The sequence below is a fragment of the Grammomys surdaster genome, unplaced genomic scaffold (genome assembly GCF_004785775.1).
Source record: "Grammomys surdaster isolate TR1022 unplaced genomic scaffold, NIH_TR_1.0 131, whole genome shotgun sequence".
Classification (NCBI taxonomy): Eukaryota; Metazoa; Chordata; class Mammalia; order Rodentia; family Muridae; genus Grammomys; species Grammomys surdaster.
The window spans coordinates 2,862,045-2,888,823 of record NW_021604589.1 but is presented as its reverse complement, the minus strand read 5'-3'; the positions used below and the strand labels follow the sequence as shown (position 1 = coordinate 2,888,823).

The window sequence follows — 26,779 nt, the reverse complement described above, 5'->3', positions numbered from 1 at the left end:
TTCCTTCCTTCCTTCCTTCCTTCCTTCCTTCCTTCCTTCCTTCCTTCAACTCTCGTCTCACTCTTGTGCCCTGCACTAGAAATTAATGCTACCCTCAAAGTTTTGTCATTCCATCAGAAGTCACATAGCCTACAATTTCCTGCCCCTTTCCCCACAAACATGGTGGCCACCCTACTGTTTCTTTGCAGCTTGGAAGATCTTTCCTTGGGAAGTAACAAATAAAATGTGCTGAGATGAAGATCATATTTTTTTTTCTAGTCCCTGAGGACGTTAAGTCAGCAACACATACAAGTCAGATCTCTTTTAGCCAAACATAAAACAAACGTGCAATGTGGGTTTTAAATATGTAAATCATTTTCTGTGCATTCACTCTATTTTCAGGGAGGTTTCTAATTCTTAAATATTATCCCTAGTGAGAGATTTCCTCAGCCTACATTCCTGGGCTTAAGCCAGACCATTTTTCTCCTGACTTCATTAAGAGTTCATAATTCCAGTGAATTTATAACTACTCTTCTGCATGTATGTGGAAGAAGAAGTAGAAAAACATGGCCAGCTGACACCAAATTCCTAACAGAAGTCAGCTTAGTAGAGAGGGCAAAGGGGCTAAGAAGATAACATACCTATCCCCAGACTTAGGCTTACAGTGTTCACCTGATTACAAAGCAGCTCCGATCCCAGGAGTCTGCATGGAACTTCTTGACATTCAACTTCCTCTGGTAACTCCTTCCCTCTGGACCTGACACCTGGATGGGAGAGGGAACTGCCTGACCCTCTCCTGCCCAGTTCTTCCAAACAAACTAATTTTTAAAAAACATTTGCTTTGAAATAATTTCAGACACATTGAAAAGTTTCAAAGATACTACAGAGAGTTACTGTATATTTCTGCCTAGGTTCTCCCAAAGCCAACACACTATCTCACATGCTTCATTATTCTTTTGCTGTAAAATAGGATATTCCTTACACACACACACACACACACACACACACACACAGAGAGAGAGAGAGAGAGAGAGAGAGAGAGAGAGAGAGAGAGAGAGAGGAGATTTTTAAAAAAAAAATAGCTTGTTTTTCTGTACATCTCTTTTCTTTCTAATTTGCTCAACATCTTTGTAGGTCAGCATTTCTATGAGGCTATGAGCTAGGCCTAAAATGGACCCATGAAACCCACAGCACCAAACTCAAATGTTCTCTGCTCTCCTCTTGGATTACAAAATACACGAAGCCAAGAGTGGCAGGATCACTGTTACCCACACCATAGTCAAGAACTCTGTATATTAGGACAGCCTTCCAAACATTGTATACATGTATAAAATTGTCAAGAAAACAAAACAACCCACAGCAGCATCAACAAGAACCTCATGGTACCTAGCATTGTGTATTCCCCTGAATATTGTAGTTTAGAATAGCTGACATTAAAATGGATTTTCTGATCACAAAGCAACTGACAGCTCACAACAAGACATAAATGCAGGAATAAATACTTAATGTCCATCTTATAACTAAACATAAATGGCAAGAGGAAGAGAAATCACTAAAGGACCATTCATTGGTTGAGTATGGAACAAGATGGCTGGTGAAAATCAGTGTGAGTGATACTGGGCTGGTTATAACCTCACCTCAACATTTATTACCTAATGGATGTTAAACAAGTTACATAATCTCTCTGTATCTCAGCTTCCTCACTGGAAAAATGGGATAATCATCATAGCCCAAGCGATTAGGAGGATTGTAAGGGTTAATACATGAAGAGCTCTAGAACACCCAGGCAGAGGCAGGTGGCTCTTCGTGAGTTCCAGGCCAGCCTGGTTTACACAGTGAGTTCTGGGACAGCCAGGGCTACATCATAAGACTCTGCCTCAAAAAATCGTTCTATTTAAATCATTAAAATACAATGTGAGGTAGGAATGTGTTAGGTACTAGATCTAGTTATTCTGCAATCTATACTTTAAAACATCATGTTTCACAGGAAGAAGTAATACTATCTTTCTGGTCAATTGAAAATAATTTTTAAAAGTGGGTTGGGTGATATGGTTCAGTGATAGAGCAGACCTTTATCTCTGGGTTCCACTGCAAAGAAGAAAATTAAAAGGAACATTAATTGCAGGAAATTAAACATATTAGCACAAAAGACAAAAAATAAAACACCCGGTAACATTGAGAACATTTCCATGACCTTGATTCGGGAATAATGATTAAAGAAATGACAGAATGCACCAACCATTAAAGAACAGATTAAGAACTTAAAGACTATATATACTTATTACAGGACAGAAATAGTACAGAAAAGTGAGGTGTGGAAAGGAGAAGATGTTTGTAATGCAAATAACTGGCAATGAGTAGAACTCAGTTGTTACAAAGCATTATGGAAAACAGATATAGCTCATCCAAAGTAAAGTAATAAAAAATGTTTTGCTGCATAAGCATATATTTCTGCCTCTGGTTCATGTTCATCAATGCTTGGAACTAATTGGTTTATATCCAAAACTGATAAATAGATGTCATCATTATAAGGAAAGGTACAATCAAGTACTCGAATGCCATACCACTAAACACTTTGCCAGGCTCTATACTTAGTAATAGTGTACTAGAATACTTAATTCACTTCAATTAACAATCACAATTACAGACATACCAACAGTACAACTTGAGTATTTGATATAGTGAGTAAAAATTACACTTTATCTTTAATAACCCCTTCAATTCTACATGTATTATTCATATTTGGGGCCCCTCTTTAATAGAAGAGACACTGTAGGAAGACAGGCAAGAGCTCTGAGAGACCCCTGTGTGTTTCTCTAAGCTTCTTCAGATCGTTAAAAACATCACAATGAGCTGGGAAAGTGGTTCAGTGCTAAGGCATTTGTCTATCATGCATAAGGTCCTGGGTTCCAGCCTCAGTATGGAAAATAGGCCATAAATTAGAGTAGAGGAAATCACTACTCATTTTGAGCCACTTGCCATTTAAAAATTGGCTTATTCTTGGCACAGAAGCAGAAGTTGTATTTTGGTTGTTCAAATTTCATTCCTGTTGCTGTGCTAAAAACATCCTGACAAAAAAGCAATCTAGGGAAGAAAGGGTGTATTTGACTTAGAGTTACAGGTTAGAGTCCATCATTTCAGGGAAGTTACAAAGGCAGGAATTTAAAACCCCAGTTTCATCACCCCCATAGTCAAGATGAAAGACAAATGGAAAACAATTAAGCTGCCTGCCCACCTGCCTGCCTGCTTGCTTGCTCTGAGCTGGCTTTCTTCATTCTTACAAAATACATAGCCCAGCCCATGAAATGGTGCTACTCACATTCAGGATGGGTCTTTTCACTTCAATTAACAATCAAGACAATCCCTCACAGACATGCTCATAGACAACCCGATCTAAATAATCTATCATTGAGATTCTCTTCCCAGGTGATTTCAGGTTGTGGCAAGTTGACAGTTAAAGCAAACCAGCACAAAGGTGAGCTCTATGATGATCCCATGATTCTTGCCTCCTGGTGTTGTCATATTAATAATAGCAACCCAAAACCATCTCTCTGAGTGTAACCTGCACCTAGTGGCTTATTTAAGGCTAGTACAGCAAAAATAACAGGGTGTGGCTTTTGAGGTTGTTCTTTCTCTTTTGCTCCCCCACATGCATACTTTGATGAAACCAAAGGCCATGTGAGCCATCCTATGGAGAGGCTCAAGTGGCATAGAACAAACAACAGGCTTGAGCCAGTGAATCCTGCAAACAATCACATGATCATGAGTTTGGAAGTGTCTCCTTCCCATCACAGCTAAGGATGACAAATATGTTGGGTGACACCTTCATCACAGCTTTGTAATAGTGCCTGGGCCAGAGAACACAACCATGGTATGAGATTATACAAACAGTCTTAAAGCACTAAGTTCCAGATTGATTTGTTTTACAGCCATATAAGTAACTGGGCTTATATGTAAATACAGGAAGATACAAGTGAAACAAGCCACATGCAAAAGCATGTTTCTAAGCATGTTACTGGGGCCAGAAAAATCATGCATTCTTTCATAGCCAGGCAAGTTAGGGCCTGTGATTTGTTAGACACTGTTGTTCAACCTGAGAACAGATAGATACAAAAGAAAGAGGTATCTTATCTTAACACATATAATTTGTTCATGAGCATTTAAGCATATTTTGCAGATGTAGGTAACTTGTACAATAAGATTCACCTAAAGATAAACTATATAGTCTGGTATTAATGTTTAGTATTTCTAGTTTGACTCTCAACATTACAATGTCACATATACATATGCATCATATGCATCATATGCATCATATACATCATATACATCATATACACATACACATAATATACATATACGAACTGAATTATTGAGGAGGGCTTGGGGTAGAAATTACCTGATATTTTTCCCTCAACAACTTATTGTGTATGCTATCATCATCGTCATCATCATTTTTATTATCATCACTATGAAACAAGCAGAAAATTCGACATAATATTACCTGAGGATCCAGCTATACCACTCCTGAGCATATACCCAAAAGATGCTCCAACATATAACACTATGTTCATAGCAGCCTTATTTATAATAGCCAGAAGCTGGAAAGAACCCAGATGTCCTTCAACAGAGGAATGGATACAGAAAATGTGGTACATTTACACAATGGAGTACTACTCAGCTATTAAATCAATCAATTTGAGAAATTCTTAAGCAAATGGATAGAGCTAGAAAATATCCTAAGTGAGGTAATCCAATCACAAAAGAACACACATGGTATGCACTCACTGATTATTGGATATTAGCCCAAAAGCTAGCAATAACCAAGATACAACTCACAGACCACATGAAGCTCAAGAAGAAGGAAGACCAAAGTGTTGGTGCTTCAGTCCTTCTTAGAAGGGGGAACAAAATACTCATGGGAGCAAATATGGAGATAAAGTGTGGATCAGAGACTGAAGGAAAGGTCACCCAGAGACTGTTCCACCTGGGGATCTATCCCATATAAAGATGCTATTGCGGATGCCAGGAAGTGCATGCTGACAGGAGCCTAATATAGCTGTCTCTCGAGAGGCTCTGTCAGAGCCTGACATATACAGAGGTGGATGCTCACAGCTAACCATTGAACCATGGGGTTCCCAATGGAGAAGTCAGAGAAAAGACTGAAGGAGCTGAAGGGGTTTGTGACCCCATGAGGAGAGCAATAATACCAATCAACCAGAGCTCCCAGGGTCTAAACGACTAGTCTGGGAGCACATAGGAAGGGACCCATGGCTCCAGCTGTATATGTAGGGGAGGATAGCCTTGTTGGGCAAAGGTGGGAGAGGAAGTCCTTGGTCCTGTGAAGGCTGGATGCCCCAGTGTGGGAAAATTCATGGGTCCCCGCGGAGGTGGGAGTGGGTGGGAGGGTGGGGCACATCATCATAGAAGCAGGAGAAGTGGGGATGAGATCAGGGGTTTCTGGGTGGGAGGGGAAATGGGGAAAAGTGATAACATCTGAAATGTAAATAAAATATCCAATAAAAAAAGAAAAAGAAAAAAAAGAAAAGTGGTTCTCAATTTGTAGATTGTGACCCCTTTGGTGAACCTCTATCTCCAAAAATATTTCCATTATGATTCATAACCATAGCAAAATTACAGTAATGAAGTAACAGTGAAAATAATTTTATTATTGGGGGTTCGTCACAACACGAGGAACAGAATTAAAGGGTTTCAACATTCAGAAGGTAGAGAACTGCTTGTTTAAAGGTCTCAGTCCATGACAAGTTGGCCACATTTTTCCTGGGCTTATATGATGTAGCACAACACGGTGAACATGAATGGCAGAGGAAGCTTCTCACTTCATAACAGCTAAAAAAGAAAATACATGGAAAGAGAGAGGAGGCCTCAGTATCTCCCTCAAGGACACATCCCCAAAGATATAACAATCCCCAGGTATAACCTTCCAGAGTTGCTCCCAAAGCACCATAGGCTAAGGATCAAGCCTTCAGTACATAGATCCAAACCATAAAACACACTTTCAAGGGGCTTAATTTACTCATACCTGCAAAGTCAACCCCCTTTTAGACAAAGTCTCAAGTAGCTGATGCTGGCCTTGTATTCGCTATGTAGGTGAGATGCCCTTGAACTCCTGATCCCCCTGCTTCTGTGTCTACCTCCTCACTATTGTGATTACACGTCTATATTAAATACACATGGCACTTCTCTTTCTCCTGTCATTTTGAGACAAGGTCTTATGTAGCCTAGAGTAACTTCAAATTTTCTATGTAGCAAAGGATGACTTTAACTTGCTTAAACTGCCCAGGCTCTGGGATTATAAGCAAGCTCCACCATAGATAGCTGCAAAGTCCCCTTTCCATGGAGTACAGTTTTAGGACCTGGGCATTAGTGCATGAACACGCTGAGGGAAGGAGGGCATTATTCCAGAGTGGTACACTCTATGTTGTCTAAAGATAGTTTTGTTATCAATTTATCGACACCATCAAGAAAAGTTTAAAAAGAAAGAAAAGGTTCACTGAATGGAAAATGTCCCAAACCATAACCTTTTTCTATTATTAACACTCTAATCCATGCTATAAAGTACCCAGAAGCAGAGGTGCCGTATAGAAAGATAGAGAAAATAAACCGAGCGGCTGTGTAGGGTCAAGTGTTGATACTATCAGTTAGTATACAAAGGGGCCCTGAAGATCAGAAAAAAAAAAGGATATTTTCTTAGAAATGTGAACTTACGTCCTTCACGATCAATGATACAATATTGTTGAAACATCAGTTTACAGCAAGAAAAATCAGATTGCCTTTCAAGAAATGTTAAAAGTCACCGTGCAAAAAGAAGACCCTATATATTCTTATTTTAGCCAAGAGCTAATGGGAAAAATGTGTGGCCGATGCGAAAAAATCTGGGACTGTCAGAAACTCAACAAATTGGATTCTTTATAAATGATGCATCATCAGGCTCAATTCCTGATATCAACCGTCTTCCAAATCCCCACTGCATGAAACATCTGTTTTCTGCAAGATTAGCACAACCCAACGGAAACGTGCCTAGCCCAAAGACAAGAAAGAGATGGTAACAAAATGATTCTAATGCTATTTATGGAAAAGAATTCAGATTAAACTTGGTAGGGTTCAGGAAGAATGTATCCAGGCCCCCCCTTAATTGTGTTTCCCTTGGGAACAGGCATTTTCCTGGTATCAGAGATGGGATGGTAGAAATGTGTGCTTCCATTCTATCCAATTAGTCTAGTAATGACACAACCAAGCTAACATTAAATTCGACTGGTTATGCCAGAAGCCAAACACAACCCAGATATCCATGTCACATCACTTTACTATGAGTAACACCATCGAATATGATAAACTAAACATGTCTGGGACACAGCCAATGGACCACACATTTCAAGAAATATTTGATGCAACAAAGCATCCAAACAAAATGAATTTAGACAGTTCTTGGAGCTGTGATGGAATTTGACCTAAAAAAATGAGAGAAGGGGTGACCTTGATTGAAGTAACTTTACAATAAAATACAAGTTGCCTAAGTTGATGCCTAGGATGTCTGAATACAGACAGCCAATACTGTGGAAACTGCAAATAAATAAGTGGTTTAAGATATCCAATTAACTGTATTTCAGACAGAGAACAGGGAAAGGGTCAAACTTTAGGACTTGCTACCTATTCTATGCAAGTATATACAGGCAGTCTTCGTTAACTGAAACATAATTAAACACAAAAAAGTTCCTAGAAGGTCATGCAGATATTGGGAATTTGCATTCCCAATAAAGCAGTTGATTGGGCTTTCATTTGGTTGTTCTTCCTGACATGGCTACCAAATTCCAGACTCAATCCTACCTTTAGGAATAGGCTGAGAATGCTTTGCTCCTTGGTCCAACTTGAAGTCCAGATATAAGGTTGGTGTTCGAGTATAAACTTTCGACTGAAAAAAAAAGGAAACCATCAACGGTTTTCTATGAATAAGTTTCTTTTTAAAAACATTTATTGTGTATATATGGTGTGTGTGTGTGTGTGTGTGTGTGTGTGTGTGTGTGTGTGTATACATATTTGTATGGGAGGGCGTATGTTTGCCACAGCAACATAGGTCAGAAGACAACCTTGGTATTGGTCCTTATGTTTTGCCTTCCTTAAGACAGAATCTCTGCTGCTGCTCTGTGTATTCCAGGCTAGCTGGCCCTCGAGCTTTCAGGGATTCTCTGGTGTTCACGTCCCATCTTACCACAAGGATGCTGGGATGGCTGACATGTGCCACTGTGTCTGGCTTGTCTATAGATTCCAGGGATCCAAACAGCTGGATCCAAACAGATCCAAAAGTTGTTAGGCATACATGGCAAGTGCTTTTACCTACTGAGTCATCTCCTTGGTCCCAGGATAAGATTCCTTCCTTCAGCTCAGCCCTTCTGTAGGAGACCTGGGCCTATTACATTCATGCTCCTTCCTGGCTTAACAATATTATCAGCAAGCTAATTTCAATAAGGTATTTACCTTCCTACAGCTCCAAGGGCTGTATTAGGATTTTGATTGGCCCATAATTGTTCAAATTTTGTCACATTTAGCCTTACAGTCGATATGGAAAATCATGTTATGCCTAACTACATGTATATTACCTGTACACGTACATTGATAAAGCCATTTCCATATTGAAATTCAAATAAGGAACTTGCATATTACTTTTCCTCATTTGGACCTTTTGCAGGGGAAAAAATGCTGGCCACTGCTGGTTTTTACAAAATCTCAACCCCAAAGTAAGATAAACTTCATCCAGATCTTCCAGTGTAAACAATGGTTTTTATTTCACCAACAGCTCTGCAGAGGTGGTAATTCAGTATGTTGCCATCCTGAACTGTGAGCACAGATGAAAATCTAAGGGATTAACACTTGCTGTAAACTTTACAATGTCTCATTGCTCGTACAAAGCCCCAGTGATTATTCAGTTTTGGCTGTTTAGTTTTGTTTTGTTTTACTTAAAAAATGTACATGAAAATGAAAAGCCCTAGAATGCTGAGCTTGAAGAAGACACGGAGTGACTGACAGGCTTCATACACGGTTGCTGGGACTGCAATTTAGTGTAAACACATAGAACAAATATGGCTGACATGTAATCCAGATGAATACATGATTAACTTTTGACCCAATAATCATACTTGTGAGTGTGTTTCCAGCAGAAATGTCCACCAGAAGACATGTAGAGGAAGCTTAACAGCCCCAACCTGGAAATATCAACATTAAAACTATTTCCCACAAACATGTAATAATAGTATATATAACTATATTATAATATAATTTAACAGTGAACTAGTAGGGAAAAAAACCTAACTTATACAACAACTCAGAAGCATCACGGAAGCATAAAATTGAGCAAATTAAGGCCGATGTCATACCTACAAAGTTCAGAACAAGACGAAATTAGCATATGATGTCAGAAGTCAGAAAAGGTAGGCGAGAAGTTTAACTGGTAGGCTACAGGAAGGAGCTCCACAAAAGAAGAAAAACACCAAGAAGACCCCAGGGGAATTGTAATGTTCTGCTGTTTGGTCTGGCTGCTTCTTTCATGGATATTTTTCCTTGGTGAAGATTCTTCAAGTTGTATTCTCAATTTGTGTACTTTTCTATATATAAATTGTATGTTCATAAAAACTTCATATGAAAACCACACATTTGTAACTGGACATGAAGGAAGAATCTAGAGTCCAAAATTGCTTACTACCCTTGATAAGGACATGATTTTGGAGATTTTCGAATCTGTATATGGACAGTTGTGCTTTTTTCAACACTGAATCTTCAAGACCAATCCACAGTGACTGCCATACAGTGGGTATGTTAATAGACATTGGAAGATGTTTCGAAATGGAAAATCCCAAGTGTAACACTATACATACCTAGGATATTCATTACTATCTTTACCTATATGTAGTGCCCCTGCCTATTTTCAGGACAAGTGCATTTGGTATGGTCAAACAATATGTCTTTGTATTAAATTATTATTATGAATCATGAGGACAAAAAATGTTTTTTCCTCTATGGATGTCTCCTGTAAGATGAGTCTTAGGCTTTGAGAAGTTCTGGTTTCACACGGTGTGGAAGATCAAGCTGCATTTATTCAGTTTCAAAGACTATAACAACAAACTCCCGGTACACACCTAAATGAAACCAGAAAGCCCAATGACACTAAGTGCATCTTGAAGCTAAAGATTTACAACCACTCTGAAGAGTTTGAAGTATACATGAAACAAATGCAGCACACAAGGGACATGAGATCGGGTTGTCTAGGGTCATTAGGTGTGTAAGGCACCATCTGGAAAGAGGCTGTTTTCAGCCAAAGATGACTTCTAAAGTTACCTCTTAAAAGATCAATGGCGAACTTCAAATAGTATCAGATGACCCCTCTTCTCAGGCAGCACTGAACTCTTTCCAAAGTTCCTAGTTTGGTTTAAGTAACTTTCCCAACCTCTGCCTCAGAAACAGAGTCAGTAGCCCTACCTAACCTACAGCAAAGAGATTAACCACAAAGAGATGCTTGGCTTAATATTCACTAGCATGCTCCCAGAACGCAGGCATCATGAGTGGGAAGGCAGGAATATTGTTTAGTATATTCTTTTGTCCTGGTCATTAGAAAAGGACCCATCTTCTTTCAGGTTTAATGCACTCATCAAAGGATCTCATGAGGAGGCTTGGCTGGAGTTAAAGTCTATTCAGGGCTTGAAGTTCTCCACTAGAAAATGGATATACTTCTCCATAGTGTAATTTTTCAATTGTCCTTCTGATTTCTGAGACTAAGACTGCAGAGAGGAGAGGATGTGGCTGGGATGAGGAAGGGCACGAGAGGTGTGGACAGCCATTGGCTAACTGGCTCCAGTCTCAGCCTCAAGTTTACACATTGCTTTGCCCTCCTGTCTGTCTCATTTTCTTTCTTCTTGCCTCCATCACCTCAACATAATCCATTCTGTAAGAAAACCTCTCTAAGTAATTTACCTCTCTAAGATGCAACCACATGTACACAACACACACACACACACACACACACACATTTTGTATTCACTATATGTATGGATTCATTGAAAAGTTTGAATAGGAGCCAAGGGGAGGCTTTATAAAGCCACACGTATACTATTCCAGTGACAAGGGGGACTCAATGAAAGGTACAAGTCTAAACTATAATTTCCATCTTAAAATCCCTTTGTACTGAAAATTGCATCAAAGAGATCACTATAACATACCAAGCATGAACAATCAACTGGTCACTCACCCAAACCTAAATGCATGTTTTTATTCTTTTATTCCCATGAATGTGTATAGGTGCACTGTAACTTTAATTTTTTAAGCCTTCTTTTTTTTTCTTTTTTTTCTTTATAATTTATTTTTTTCTCAAATCGTAATTCATTCACACAGGGGTTATAAACACAGAAAGGCAGGATGTGGGGAAGGGAATGACACTGGAGTGTGGGTGTTCAGGGGGAATACAGATATCTTCAGAACCGGGTATCGGCTGGGTGAAGGTTCAGGGGACAAGTCACTATGACTCTGCCTATGACTCACTTGTCCTTATCTAAGTTGGTATTGTCTGCCAAGGCTACCTATTTACAAGGTCTATGACTACTCAAAGCCTTATTTTTAATGATGGTTCTTAAACACTTTCACTTACCTTCTAGCCCGCCACCCACCAGAGATATTGGGAAAGAAAGGATAAGTAGTAAGTGGACCTTTTTAAGAAATGGTTCTTTGGAACAATTCCCATCTGTGTTGTCTCAAAATTGGCAGTTCAGTTTATAGGTTAGCAGCTGCAGCTTGATCCATTCTCAAACACTTCATGGCTACACCAGGAGTCCAGTTCAGTAAAGTCAGGTTAGCAATAGTGGTAGCATGACCTAGCAGAGGCAGCCAGGCACAAGTCAGCAGGAGGGACCAAGGAGGAACACTAGGATAAGTTCCAGGCTATATCTCTCAGTGAAGCGAAGATCAACAAGTGTTACACAGCTAGCTCTTCCAGCAAGCCAAGCTCAACCTCTGTCACTGTCCGTTGAGTCCTATTTATACCCTCCAAACATCACGTGTTCTCCACAGGTCTTGCCTCAGCACGTGCATCTGTCTCAGCTGACATCTCTCTGTCAAACAGCCTGAGTCAGAAGAAGTGGCAAGAAACTGCAGTCCATCACCAGAAGTTTTTTGGTGTATTTCTTTCTATGGAGTTCCAACAAATGGAGCTCAACTACTCAATGTAAGACAAACCAATACATGCATGTTGTTAGCGACGAATCCTTCATCACTCATCCTTTCATATGCTTGCTTTAGCAGAACATCCTTTCTCTTGTGTGTGCTTCAGTCAAATGTTCCTTCACAAGTCTGCCTTAACTTTTCACCTGTGTCCACTTCAGGAAAACACTCCTTCACATGTTTGTCCTAGCAAAACACCACCCAACCAATTTTCCAAAGAACCTTTAAGTTTCTACTTCAGTGCACATATATATCCATAATACATGTCTTATTTTTTGTTGTTTTTATTTTTGAAAAGCAAGTAGATTTTGGTTTTTTACTGTCTCATCTCTCTGGGAACTCAGTTGAAATAGCAGATATAAATTGTGTTTATTCAACTCCAAAACAATAATGCCAATCTCAAATGCACTTTGAGAAACTCTGGACTTAACTACTTTTATTGCATACCAATGGGTACATTGTGTCCTTATGTTCTGTTTTTGTGTATTTTTATGTATAATATTAAATATTAAAGTAGGAATAGTTACTCAAAGTAATTATGACGTAAACTATTCATTGGCTGTGTGTCTGTGATAAACTGAAAAAACAATCCCTCAACACACTTCAGTATGGACATACCAAATCAACTTAAATTCCAGCAATGAAATTGTTTTCTTTTACCTCTGTTTTTCTGGTTGCTGAGTGTTTGGTTTGTTTTTGTTTTTAATTACCAGTGCCCACTAAGGCACAGAAATCCAAAGCTATTTTTCCTCCTCCTTTCTTTTCATGTCATAATTCTCGATTGAAAATGTTTGCAAAATACTTGAAAGTGTTTTAAGCTTGTATTGCTTAAAATCTTATTGTTCAGGAATCATGCAATGAAGTTTCAAGAACATAAGCAATGTATCATAAGAGACTAAGGGTACATTTTCCTAACCTACAATGGGGGCACTGCCAATTCAGTGGTAGGGGCTGATCTCTATTTCTCTATAAACAAATCAACATCAAACCCTTAATGAGTCTCAGGCAACACTCCTATAATGATCTCTCTAAACATCCAAGACAAAATAAGGCCTATTAAACTACTTCCTTCCAAAATCCAACTACCTTCATTTTTTCAAAGACTTCTCAGTTACCCTGGTTTTTGATATCATACCCTTGTCAGGCTGGCTTCCTTCCTCTCCTTTTATTTATAAATTTGAACTTAATTAGGAGATGGAAATTACTCCCATATGGAACCCATATGCTTAAAAACATTTTCCCAGGACAGAGAGAGTGCTATACTTCTCTCTGTGACTGTGGCAACATTAAGTATCTTCCATTTTACACTGTTCATTCCACAGATGAAGGTTGTCTGTTTATATTCCTGGGGGTTGTTCCTTCTCCCACCATGCTGTGTGCCACTAAAACCAAATGTCAGAGATCTAGCGTCACACGAGAAAACTGTACAAATGCACTCACATTTCTTTCAGGGAGCTATTTTGTGAGTTTTTTTTTTAAGCGTCAACTTTATCAATTGACTATAATAGCTCAAGTAAGTAAGTTATTCTGAGGAGCTCCATGAGGGAATAGCAATCCCCAGTACTCTGTAAGAAAAGCAAGCAGAGTTTTTAGCATCTAAGCTCTCATTATCCTATTGGGCCACCCTCCGAGTGCTGCCTATTATGTTTTGTGGTGTGTGTGTGTGTGTGTGTGTGTGTGTGTGTGTGCAACATTGCGAGGTTATGATGAATATTATTGTAAACCTCTAACCACATCTCTGGTTGTTTCCCTAATGGGTGAAATTAAGGGTCTTTAGGTCTAGACACCACAGCCAAAAGCAAATTTGTTAACAAATTTGTTAACATAATTATTTGGTTAGACATTGTTTTTCTTTTTCCTCTGAAAATATACACTGCTAGTCAGTGTCTTCTCTCAGCTCTATAATTTTGTTATACTCCAAAGCAGGTTTGAAACACCATAGTTTTTACATCTAATCTGTTGCTACAAGGTTATATATTCTAACCAATTCCCTATTTGGACATTTATATATTCCTCTCACTATAAACACAAAGGAGAAGAATGAATGGCTAATGAGGGAAAGCATAAAAATAAACTAACCTGCCTAAAACTTTTAAGAAGTGTGTATGTGGGTGTGTAAGAGTAACAGAAAAGAACGAGCTTAAAGGCAATGTCTGTGTAGTACAAATATTTTTTTCTTTACTGGGGCAAAACATCATTACTTTCTTACAGTAACTGGCTTGCTTTCAACCAAATTATCTTTCATCAAGTCACTTGGGAAGCACCTATAAAGACAGTGCCTGTCTCATTTAAAACACTGGCCATCTTAGCTCTCACTGAATTTAAGAAGCAGAAATTGGTATTACCATACTTTTTCAATTTAACACTTAGTTCACATAATATTATCAATTTAACAAGAATACTAAAAATTGCTATTATAAGAATAATAATTAATATATTGAACATATACTCTCTATGTGTGTACATACATATATTTTCATCACCTGAGTATCAGGCACTGAATAGGGGCTTATTATATAGTTAAGTTAAGGCCACTTGGTTTTTTTTTTTTTTAAAAAAAAACCAATGTTTTATGAATTTTATTTATTTTACTTTGCATTTTTTTGCCTCCATATACGTATGTGTACCACATGCATACCTGGTATCCAAACAGATCAGAGGAGAGCAGTAGATCCCCTGGAACTGGAATTAGTGATGATTGCAAACAACAAGTAGGTACTGGGAATCAAACCTGGGTCCTCTGAAAGCAGCCAGTGCTCTTAACTGCTGAGAGAGCTCTCTAGTCCCATATTTCCCTTTTAAGAAACTGTGTACTCATTAGCATATTGCTTTTTCTGGCTACCTATTAATTCCTTCTTTCAAAAAAAAAACACTGATGGAGGGCCTATAACCTTCTATCTCTTTCCTCTTTTACCTTTCTTCTCTCATTGGTGCTAAGGCTTAAACTCAGTCTTGTACACACTAGGCCAGCTCTCTATCATGGAGCTACATACTCAGCTGACAATCTGTAACCTATTTCAATCTTTCTCTGCTGGCAATATGGGAACATCTCGGTGAGAAAACCCAGGTGTGTATCAACTGCCAGAGGGGCCCCATCTAACAGAAAGTCATTTAGAACACAAGGAGCTCCTAGAGCCATGTAGTGCACCTCGCTTGTAGCTGTCCAAGTTCCTTGGCTTACGTCTCAGATACCTTTCCATGCCTCCACATGGAGAGTCATGCCTTCCAAGGTGTGAGGAATTGAAAAGTAGATTTTCTACCTTATTTACAACAAACTCCCAACTCTTTGTTTAGAATAGACCAATGATCTTTAACAAAATGATGTTTTCTATCTCCAACCCACAGCACTCTAAGTTTCTGAGTTCATTATGTTGAACAACTTCAGATTGCAGGACAGATTAATTTCCATCCTCACTGTCAAAATACTGTGGGAAAGACTAAAACCCTGTAATCTTATTTGGATGGATACATGAAACACTACATAGAGAGAAGACTAGGAACTCTTAGACTACATGCCAATGCCTCTGTGTAGTGTGGGAGTTGAGGAGGGCCAGAAAGCAATGTGACCTCTATGGACAACAAAAGATGCAGACAGGCTTGAGCACTGAGCTTCTTAACTGTCTGAGAATTTTGGACACAGTGAAATTATCCTTTGGTGTAGTCTCCATAGGCTCATCTTCCAAGTAGCCCCTTAATTAACAGTAACACTCTATTTCCTTTCCCCTCCTTTTGTTTATGGGAAGGAGAGCCAGGAGAGGAGGACTAAAGGGGATGAGAATGAAGATGCTGATGAAACTCAGAGACCTGAAAGTTAACTGGGAACAGAGTCACAGTGAAATTGGAGTTTGATTTCTTAACTCTTTGAGTATGTATCCTTCCCATAAAGATGCAGATGTCTTACCATCTTGGAAATTTAACACCAGACAAAGAGAAAAATTCCATTTTCTGAAAAATAATATATAGCCTAATAAAAGTGACAGTATAAAGAGACCACAAACAGCCTCTATATCTGCCAACAAGGAGCCTTCCTATTCTTTGTCTCTAGTCCAGAGGCAATAAGTTCCAAAATTGAGTCAGCAAGTCTATTACACAATCTAAAATATTCCTTACGGGCCATTATGATATTTTTAATCTGTATTGGCTCCATTTGGTATTTACTAAAATATTTTAGGAGTTCTTGCAAGAAAGTGCATCAAGATCTAACATGAGAAACTATTTGGCAAAGATAAGATTTCATTGAGCTCTGAGAACTAATACCTTTGTGTAGATAAGATCCCTCATTGTACGATAAAGAGGAAATGCATCCTGGGACAAGCTTTCTCCTCTGTGATTGTCTGGAGGACATTTGGACACAGAAGTGGATGCATGTGCAGAGATCTGATGAAAGGTACCATTTTGGTATAAGAGGAGAAAGATCTTAAGTTGTAAGCTTTGTTAGGTGAAAATTAGTTAAAAGTAGAGCCACGCCCAACAAATTTATGCACAAGAGTTGAAGGACATGACAGAGAGAGTAAGGTTCACATGAACTGAGACAAAATTTGGAAATGTTGGTATGAAGTCAAGGCCTGTTTGAAAGAGCTGTGTGGTCATGGGGAATGCTTTGTGCTTGGCTGGATTACAGCTTTGTCATCCACAGAGTAATGAAGTTGGAGAACTAGGTTTATTTCTGCCTGGCATTTGGATTCAAATTAAAAGGTCATAAAAGGATGAAAGAAGAGGACTTGGCTAGCTTTGAGAAGCATCAAACTGGATCAGGAATTTTGAGAAGCATCAAACTGGATCAGGAATTTTAGACCTGCTGTCATGAGAAGTTCATTCAAATTCTCTAATGCTCTATCACAACAATGGGGAAGCTGAATGACTAGACATGTTCCTATTCAGCTATGATACAAATAGGGCAGCAGTGACCCCCTGTACATTAGGCTAAAATGACATCCCATGTGTTTTACCTCTCTGCAGCAAGCTAAGACCATTAGCCTAATACACACTTGTGCCAAACTCAAATTCTGAAGTGTCAAAGAACTTTTAAAGCATTTTTGAGCCATCTGCAATCTACCTACTTTATATGCAATGCAGGACAGCTATCCCCAGTATCTTCTTTTTTGTTATTGGATGTTTTATTTGCATTTCATATGTTATCCCCTTATCCCATTCTCCCCCGCCCAGGAACCCCCTATCCCCTCACCCCTCCTCCTGCTTCTCTGCAGATGTGCCCCTACCTACCCCCCCACTCCCACCTCCCCACCCTCAAATTCCCACCCACTGGGGCATCTAGCCTTCATGAGACCAAGGATCTCTTCTCCCACCTATGCCCAACAGGGCCCTCCACCCTTACATATACGGCTGGTTCCATGGATCCCTCCCTAAGTGCTCCCAGGCTGGTGGTTTAGACCCTAGGAGCTATGGTTGGTTGGTATTGTTGCTCTCCTCATGGGGCCGCAAACCCTTTCAGCTCCTTCAGTCTTCACTCTAACTCCTCCATTGGGAACCCCATGATCATCAGTTCGATGACTAGCTGTGAGCATCTGCCTCTGAATATGTCAGACTCTTGCACACCTCTAAGGAGACATCTATATCAGGCTCTTGTCAGCATGTACTTCCTGACTTCCACATCAGCATCTATCTACCTTTGGTGACTGCACATGGGATGGATACCCAGGTGCAGGGATGGTTCAATATTTGGAAATCCATCAATGTAATCCACTATATAAACAAACTCAAAGAAAAAAACACATAATCATCTCACTAGATGCTGAGAAAGAATTTGACAAAATTCAACATCCCTTCATGATAAAAGTCTTGGAAAGATCAGGAATTCAAGGCCCCTACCTAAACATAGTAAAAACAATATACAGCAAACCAGTAGCCAACATCAAACTAAATGGAGAGAAACTTGAAGCAATCTCACTAAGATCAGGGACTAGACAAGGCTGCCCACTCTCCCCCTACCCATTCAATATAGTACTGGAAGTCCTAGCCAGAGCAATTAGACAACAAAAAGAAGTCAAAAGGATACAAATAGGAAAGGAAGAAGTCAAAATATCACTATTTGCAGATGATATGATAGTATACTTAAGTGACCCCCAAACTTCCACCAGAGAACTCCTAAACCTGATAAACAACTTCAGCAAAGTGGCTGGTTATAAAATCAACTCAAACAAATCAGTAGCCTTCCTCTACATGAAAGATAAACAGACTGAAAAAGAAATTAGGGAAATGACACCCTTCACAATAGTCACAAATAATATAAAATACCTTGGTGTGAATCTAACCAAGCAAGTGAAAGACCTGTATGACAAGAACTTCAAGTCTCTGAAGAAAGAAATCGAAGATCTCAGAAGATAGAAAGATATCTCATGCTCATGGATTGGCAGGATTAATATAATAAAAATGGCCATCTTGCCAAAAGCAATCTACAGATTCAATGCAATCCCCATTAAAATCCCAACTCAATTCTTCACAGAGTTAGAAAAGGAAATTCTCAAATTCATTTGGAATAACAAAAAACCCAGGATAGGGAAAACTATTCTCAACAATGAAAGAACTTCTGGAGGAATCACCATCCCTGATCTCAAGCTGTACTACAGAGCAATAGTGATAAAACTCCATGGCATTTTTACAGAGACAGGCAGGAAGATCAATGGAATAGAATTGAAGATACAGAAATGAACCCACACACCTATGGTCACTTGATCTTTGACAAAGGAGTTAAAACTGTCCAGTGGAAAAAGGACAGCATTTTCAACAAATGGTGCTGGTTCAACTGGAGGACAACATGTAGAAGAATGCAAATTGATCCATTCTTATCTCCTTGTGCAAAGCTCAAGTCTAAGTGGATAAAGACCTCCATATAAAACCAGATATACTGAAACTAATAGAAGAGAAGGAGGGGAAGAACCTCGAATACTTGGGCACAGGGGAAAAGTTCCTGAACAGAACACCAATGGCTTATGCTCTAAGACCCAGTATCTTCTGAACAGAGTGCACCCAACAACTGCAAGCCAGTAGCAAGATCAACCCTGTACCCATAGCTCTAAAAGCCCCAAACTGCTGTAAAACTTCACATTCAGATGCTCTGCCTGACTGGACATCACTTGGCCACCTAAGTCCCTTACAGCTTTTCATCACTTATTCAGGAATTCTCTTTTTCTACTTCCCTTCTGGGTGGTGGCTTCATGCCACTGTCCCTGGAAGGTTTTCATCTGGGAAGGAGTTCCCTCCCCACATAGCCCTGCCCAAACACTTCCCAAATTGATTCTCTGTGTTGCTACCTATAATGAAGATGACTCTCTTCCTTGACTGATCACTGGATCCTCAACCTTACCACACTCACCCATTCAAAATGAAATAACCATTTCAATCACTTCCAAAACTATCAAACATACAGTGGAAAATTTCTGTTATTCATCAACATCTCACAGAAATTGAAAAATACTTACCAAATATACTGACTAGATGGAACCTGTGGAGGAGGTCAGTACTTATTTCTAGATCAGGGTGGGAAGCTGCTCATGAATCCACAATCAAGTAGGGAGTCATTGGTCACTTAACACAGATCCACATGGGTGGAGATTTTTTTCTCTGAGCCCTTCAGCATTCATCTCTTTTCCTAAGGTTATCTTTAAAGTTTCCATAGCAGCAGAGGTGTGCACTTAGATGAAAATCTGATTGGTATTGGGGTATGCTGAACTGATAAAGACCCATTGGAAGCTCATTGCCAGGCTCTCAAACAAGGCCATGTAATTAAAATTCACATTCTATTATCCACTACATAAGCAACCCAGGGCAGGTTGCTAACCTGTCAGTATCTTCCTCGTCAGTGAACACATGGTGTGCCTCAGCTGAGTCTCTGAGCTTCAGTACTTCTGGGCCCTTGGTTGCTGCCACTACTGTGTTGCCAATATTGCCATCCACTCATATGGTCCCTCCCTCATGACCGCTATGTTCTGATAGCCTCAATTGCCCTTGCAGTGGTAGAAGCCACGGCAGCTCCTTGATCTGACTGAGATGCTGAATCCTTTCACATCAAGATTTAGGTGAAGAGCTAAACTATAAGGTGTGGTTTGTGGTCTCTTCAGAAGCTACCAGACAGGGGTAAGGAATACAGATCAGAAGAGCAAAGAATCCCCATTCTCCAATGGACCAATCGTTGACCAAAAGGGGTTGAAAGGTGTGAAGGAACAGTTAAATTTTTTGTTCTCACACCTTTAGAAAGTTCTGAGACACTGTTTTGAAATGAGCATTTTATATAGCTGTCTCTGTCTCACTTCCTTTCTTCCTTGCTTGTACTGCCCTGGAAGTGTGTATTGGTTAGTTTAGTTTGGTTTGGTTTGGTTTGGTTTGGTTTGGTTTGGTTTGGTTTGGTTTAGTTGTCAATTTGACACAAATGAGAGTCATTTAAGAAGATGGACCTTACTTGAGACAATGCCTACATTAGATTGGGCTGTAGGTAGTAAGTCTATGGGGAATTTTCTTAATTTGTAATTGGTGTGGGAGGATCCAGTCCACTGTGGACAGTGCCACCCTTGGGCAGGAAGTCCCGAGAGGTGTAAGAAAGGCAACTGAATGTGAGCCTGGAGAGCAAGCGAGTACCCAGAGTTCCTTCATGGCCTGATTTCAGTTACCGCCTATAGGTCCTTTCCATGAGTTCGTGTCCTGGCTTTCCTTGGTGATGGACTGTGATCAGGATACATGAGCAGACACAGACCATTTCTCCCCCAACTTGCTTTCAGTCATAGTGTTTTATCACAAAAACAGAAATAGAACTAGGACAAAGTACAGCTAAGACTTATTTACATCTCTGTTTTCCAAAAAGCATAAGTTAAAACAAGATCAAAAGACTTGATAATATAAATTATTCAGGACACCACAATCCAGCACAGTTGCCACTTAGCTATTGAGCACATGGGATGTGGCAGACTATACTAAGTATTAAAATGCTCATATGCCCTGAGCTTATGATGGTATTTCTAATAAAATGTCCCAAGTAAAGATTTACAACTTAAATAAAGGATTTATTACTGAGTTAGTTATTGTAACATTGCTTATGATAAATATTTACACATGACATTTTTTTTTCTTTTTTCTTTTTTCTTTTTTATTGGATGATTTATTTACATCTCCCACGTTGTCCCCTTACCCCATCCCCCACCACCCCCTCGGAACCCCCAATCCCCTCGCCCCTCCTCCCTCTTCTCTGTGGATGTAACCTCTATCTACACCCCCCCACTCCCACCTCCCCACCCTCAAAATTCCCACCCCCTGGGGCATCCAGCCTTCATGAGGTCAAGGTTCTCTTCTTCCACCTATGCCCAGCAGGGCCCTCCACTTTTACATATTCAGCTGAAGCCCTGGATCCCCCCCTAAGTGCTCCCAGGCTGGTGGTCTAGACCCTGGGAGCTGTGGTTGGTTGGTATTGTTGCTCTCCTCATGGTGCCACAAACCCTTTCAGCTCCTTCAGTCTTCACTCTAACTCCTCTATTGAGAACCCCATGATCAGTTCAATGGCTAGTTGTGAGCATCTGCCTCTGAATATGTCTGACTCTTGAAGGCCTCTGAGGAGATATCCATATCAGGCTCTTATCAGCATGCACTTCCTGTCTTCCACATCAGCATCTACCTTTGGTGATTGCACATGGGATAGATACTCAGGTGGGGTGGTCTTGAGACGGCCCCTCCTTCAGTTTCTGTCCCTCACTTTGTCTCCATATTTGCTCCCTTGAGTATTTTGTTGCTCCTTCTAAGAAGTAGATGAGGTTCAAAGAACAAGGACACATATGTATAATATATTACTCTAATATTAAATTTGATATGGCATTTTATTTTAAAAGTGGAGAGGTATCTTATAATTGAACATTATTCTCCAAGTCTTATTTTAAAAATGTTTTTCATACACTATATTTTGATCATATCCTTTCCCCTCTTTTAACTCCTCCCAGAGCTTCCCCTACATCTCCACCCACCCAACTTCATCCTGGTTTTTCTCTATATACAAATATATAAAAAATCAAAACAAAATAAAAAACCAGTAAGACAGAAAATACCCCCCCAATAAAAATCCCACAAAAATATGGAATCATCCTCTTTGTGTTAGCCAACTACCCCTGGGCACAGGGCCTGCCAATTGATTGGAGTAAGTAGATTTTCCATTTCCCAGCAGCTATTAAATGCAAGCTTCTTGGTAAGGTTTCAGAAAAATTAGGAAAATTTTAAGTTGTAGGCTATTTTCATTATAAGGTCTGATATAGATCTTTGTACTTCATAAACTCATTAAGGTTGCTAGCTATTTTCATTTCACTTGTCAAGAAGTTCAAGAGATTTCTTGTCAATAAAGTCTGTCACGGGTGACACCTTGAAATAAGGGAATGTGGGAGCAGGAAGTCATAGATAAGAGGAAGGAAAGCCAATATTCAGTAAGTACACTCTGTGCTACTGCATTCAAATAATTCAAGGGCTATGTAATAGCATTTCCTCTTGGAAGATGAAGATTTAAAGGCTGAAAATCATTTAAAATGTCTTTCTTCTGGGTTACAGAGATACTAAAATGGCAGAGATGAGGTCTGTACACACAGTCCACAGTCTTTTGAGTCTATCATACCATTGGCCGATCAGCTCTGTAATTCTAGGTATAGTTTTGATAATGTGGCAATCCAATTCTTTACATATGTTAGGCCTCCCTAGAATCTTTCCAGCCACACAAACCTCCACCAAGCGCTTCAAAGGCAGACACAAATTCTTATTCTTTCTCTCTTTCCCCCTCTCTCCTTTCCTCCCTCTTCTCTCCTTGTTTGTATGGGATTGAATTGGTAATAGATCACAGACTATAACACCAAGAAACATGGTTCTCATCTATCCATGAGAACTTCATGTCCTGTATTATTAATAATCAGCAGAGAGGAAATAATAAGCCCACCAAAGTCTTACAGTCAAGCACACACTCTTCTCCACATTTGACTGGAAAAGGGCATGGTGTTTGCATCCCCACATGGGTACTTTCTCAGTCTATGTCTTAAACTCATTCTAAACTTGGAAGGAGAAGAAAACAAGTATCCTCTTTTGGTCTCTTCAGCTCTCTGTATTTGACATCTATCAAATTCCAGGCCTTTGTCAATGTATTTCTTTTACCTGGCTGACAACTAATCTGCCAGCTAAAAAAGCAATGCAAATATCTAGTGACACTCACCAGAAACTCTTGCTCAAACCCTCTTTTAGATTGATAAGTACCAGATGGCTTCAAATCAGTATCTCAGCCAAGTTTTGTTAGTTAGTCCAAGAGATTCGAAGTCTCCCATGATAGAAAGCGATGTTGGCAAGTACTGATTTCTGACAGGCAGACGTGCCACTGCCAGAAAGGGAAGCTAATTGGAAGAAGAAGGCATCCAGAAAGACATAATTGGCAGAAAGCCCATTGGTGAGGATGGAGTAAGACCATCTGTAAGACCCCAATGTACTGGATATGTAGCTTAGTTGATAGAGTGCTTGCCTAGCAAGGGCTAAATCCAAGCATAGCATCAAAATGAATGCATTGCTGGATACTAGTAACCCAAACATGCAAAAAGTGGTGTATGGTGGGGAGGGGGATAGGAGCTTGAGGTCTTCCTTGGTTATGTAGGGAGTTCAAGTTCAGTATAGAAGTCCTTGCCACAAAAAAAGAAAGAGCAGGGAAGGGAGGAAAAAGGAAGGGGAAAAGAGAACAGAACAGGAAAAAAGAAAAAGAAAACCTGGTGCCAAAAGGATGGAAAGGCCCAGAAATGAGCGGCTAGTTTTCTTCCTCTTTTCCACAATCTAGCTCTTCCTCTTGCTTGCAGAACACTTATTTGTAATTAGAGAAGCATGGAAGGAGGTCAGGATGATGAAGCCAACGTTCATGTCAGAGACTAAAGAGAGACAAACGCTAACTAGATGCAGGTGCTTGAAGGTTTTAGGGAAAAGACCCTTGCTGTGGACTTCAGATTGGTTTCCTTCAAAGAGAAACTATGAGAACTCTTGAATTACTATCTACAGCTGATCCAAAAAAGAAAATCCTTCTGACCATCATGGTTTCCTTTCATAATGTTAATCCTAACTGTCTATATGGAAAGAGAACGGGTGTGTGTGTGTGTGTGTGTGTGTGTGTGTGTGTGTGTGTGTGTTAAATTTTCAACAGAAAGGCAGATTATAATTTTTCTCTTTCTCAGTGATCCTGGACAAGCTAGACATTAATTAACTGAAGCTGCTCTCCATGTGGAACAGCTATATTCTTAACATGAAAGGCTCTCACATACATGAGAATGAGCTGCCAGGTAGTTTTACAAGAAAAAGATGGTAACTTCACCAATTTTTATGCCTGAGACAACAAACATGTGTTCTGAACATTAGTTTAACACTGCCTCTCACCGTGACATAGAAGCAGCCTTAATTGCACTGACCCCTATGCTTCTTGTGAGCATATGCATGTATGTGCATGTGTGTTTTCATGTGTGTGTGTGTTTAGCTTGGTGATAGTGTGGATGTCTAAAACATGCATGTAGAAGCCAAAAGTTAAGACTAGGTGACTTCTTTAACTGCTTTCCACCTTATTTTATGAGACAGAACTCTCGCTGAAACAAGAGCTCACTGATTTCGCTGGACTGGCTAACCAGCAAATCCCACAGACCCTCCTGTCTCCACCTTTCCAGTGTTTACATTACTGGGGAATTTCTTTCAAAGATTCACGTTGACTTCGGGAAGGGGTTGTGCAACACCCCTGGAGCTGGACTTGCAAGTGGCCGTGAGCCTTCCAACATGGGACTTTTTACTCCTGAGCCACCTCTCCGGTCCATGGCCACTTTGTTTGCTTGTTTGTTTCTTTTGAGGGGATCAAACATAGCTCCTCATACTTGTACAGCAAGCACTTTATCAACTGAGCCATCTGTCCCACACTCATCTGCCAGGTCAGTTCTCTCTTTTAGGCTTGGCCCTACTTTGCTTGACCTTTACGTTAGACTAAGCCTCTGCGATGGTTTATATATGCTTGGCTAAGGGAGTAGCACTATTAAGAGGTGTGGCCTTGTTGGAGTAGGTGTGTCACTGTGGGTGTGGGCTTAAGACCCTTGCCCTAGCTGCTTGGAAGTCAGTCTTCCACTAGCAGCCTTCAAATAAAGATGTAGAACTCTCAGCTCCTCCTTTACCATGCCTGCCTGGATGCTGCCATGTTCCCACCTTGATAATGGAACTGTTCCCACTTTGAGGCTACTGGACTGAATCTCTGAACCTTTTAAATGTTGTCCTTATAAGAGTTGCCTTGGTCATGGTGTCTCTTCAAAGCTGTAAAACCTTAACTAAGACAGCCTCCTACTCTGCCTTCCCATGAGCTCACCACATTCACTAGTCTGCAAGCTCATCACAGAATATTCATCTCTACTGTTGATGTGTCTGGCCCTCCCAGTCCGCCTTTACAGCTCCTTGATGTTGTCACCCTCCCACTCTCCCCATACCTTCACAAGTCTCATACAGGTGGCCCGCAGTACATGTTAACTGAACTCAGGTGAGCTAATGATATGTTTTTTTTTTCTGGAAAATTCTTTTCATTTTCCATGGATGAATTTGGAAGACCTCCCAGGAATGATAAATGTGTTCTTTCTCCTCATTGCATCTTTCTAAGCTAAGAGAATGGCCCTGGATTTGCAGTAGATGTGGAAAAGGATTCCCTATGGTTTTATAACCCAAACATCCTCTTCTTTTTAAAAATACAGTAGCAGCTTCAATGCTTTACAGCACATTTGAATTGGAATCTTAAGATACTTGAATAATTTATTTCCTATCAATAGTAATAGACTAATTTTTAAAGATTAATTGAGATATAAAAAAAACACCACGAAAGTCTAATGCTTCAAGTAAAAAGCATTATATCTGGCACTGATTTGACTAATCACATTTAGTATAAGTTTAACAAACAATTAAGAATGTGCTCCAGTCAAGATGAAGTGCTGTGTTTATAGCTATTGATTTAGCTTGATATCCTGTCCTACACCTCAGCTTTTAATGCCTCATGCAGGAGCCTGAAGACAACATTTTGAAGTTGCCCTATATTTTTGGCTGTAGTTGAAAAACAGGTAATATATTCCTGAGGAAAGACTCGTTACATTTTAAAAATACAAGCCCTGGCAGCCATAGGAATGAGGGCAATGAAATGCTAAAATGTCCACTTGCCTTTATGAAGCCTCACCAGTAAGGCCAGGGATATATGAATGCTATAGACTGTAACTTCTGATTTTAAATGCACCTATCTATTCCTCTCTCGCTGGCAGTACAGGGCTTGTCAACACTTATGGAATGCACTTCCTAGGTGATTAGGTCAGCAGGGACATCTTGAAGAAATAAGAACATCTGGCACCCTTAGTGTACACCAACAATGGTATTTCTGGGGTGAGTGGGCTGCCCTGGGCAAGAGTAACCTTTTGTTCAGCTGATTTGAACAGACTTTGACCACTGTTTATTTGAACATTCCTAACTCCAAATGAAGTGCCAACTATGGCTGCCTACCATAGGTCAAGCTCTTTGAAGTTGTTGGGTGCATATCTTTGGTGTCCTCTTTTTACTAAAAATACTGGCAGCCTAATTT

At 39.9% G+C, this 26,779-nt stretch overlaps 1 protein-coding gene across 3 annotated transcripts in view; it reads right to left on the bottom strand.

Annotated features, from left to right (window-relative positions):
• Positions 1-26,779, bottom strand: part of Pir (pirin) — a 97,189-nt gene that overhangs the window by 24,187 nt on the left and 46,223 nt on the right. For all 3 annotated transcript variants that reach the window (XM_028762146.1, XM_028762148.1, XM_028762149.1), the window contains exon 6: positions 7,825-7,909. In XM_028762146.1, the coding sequence (XP_028617979.1) occupies positions 7,825-7,909 (85 nt within the window). The remainder of the gene's footprint in view (positions 1-7,824; positions 7,910-26,779) is intronic.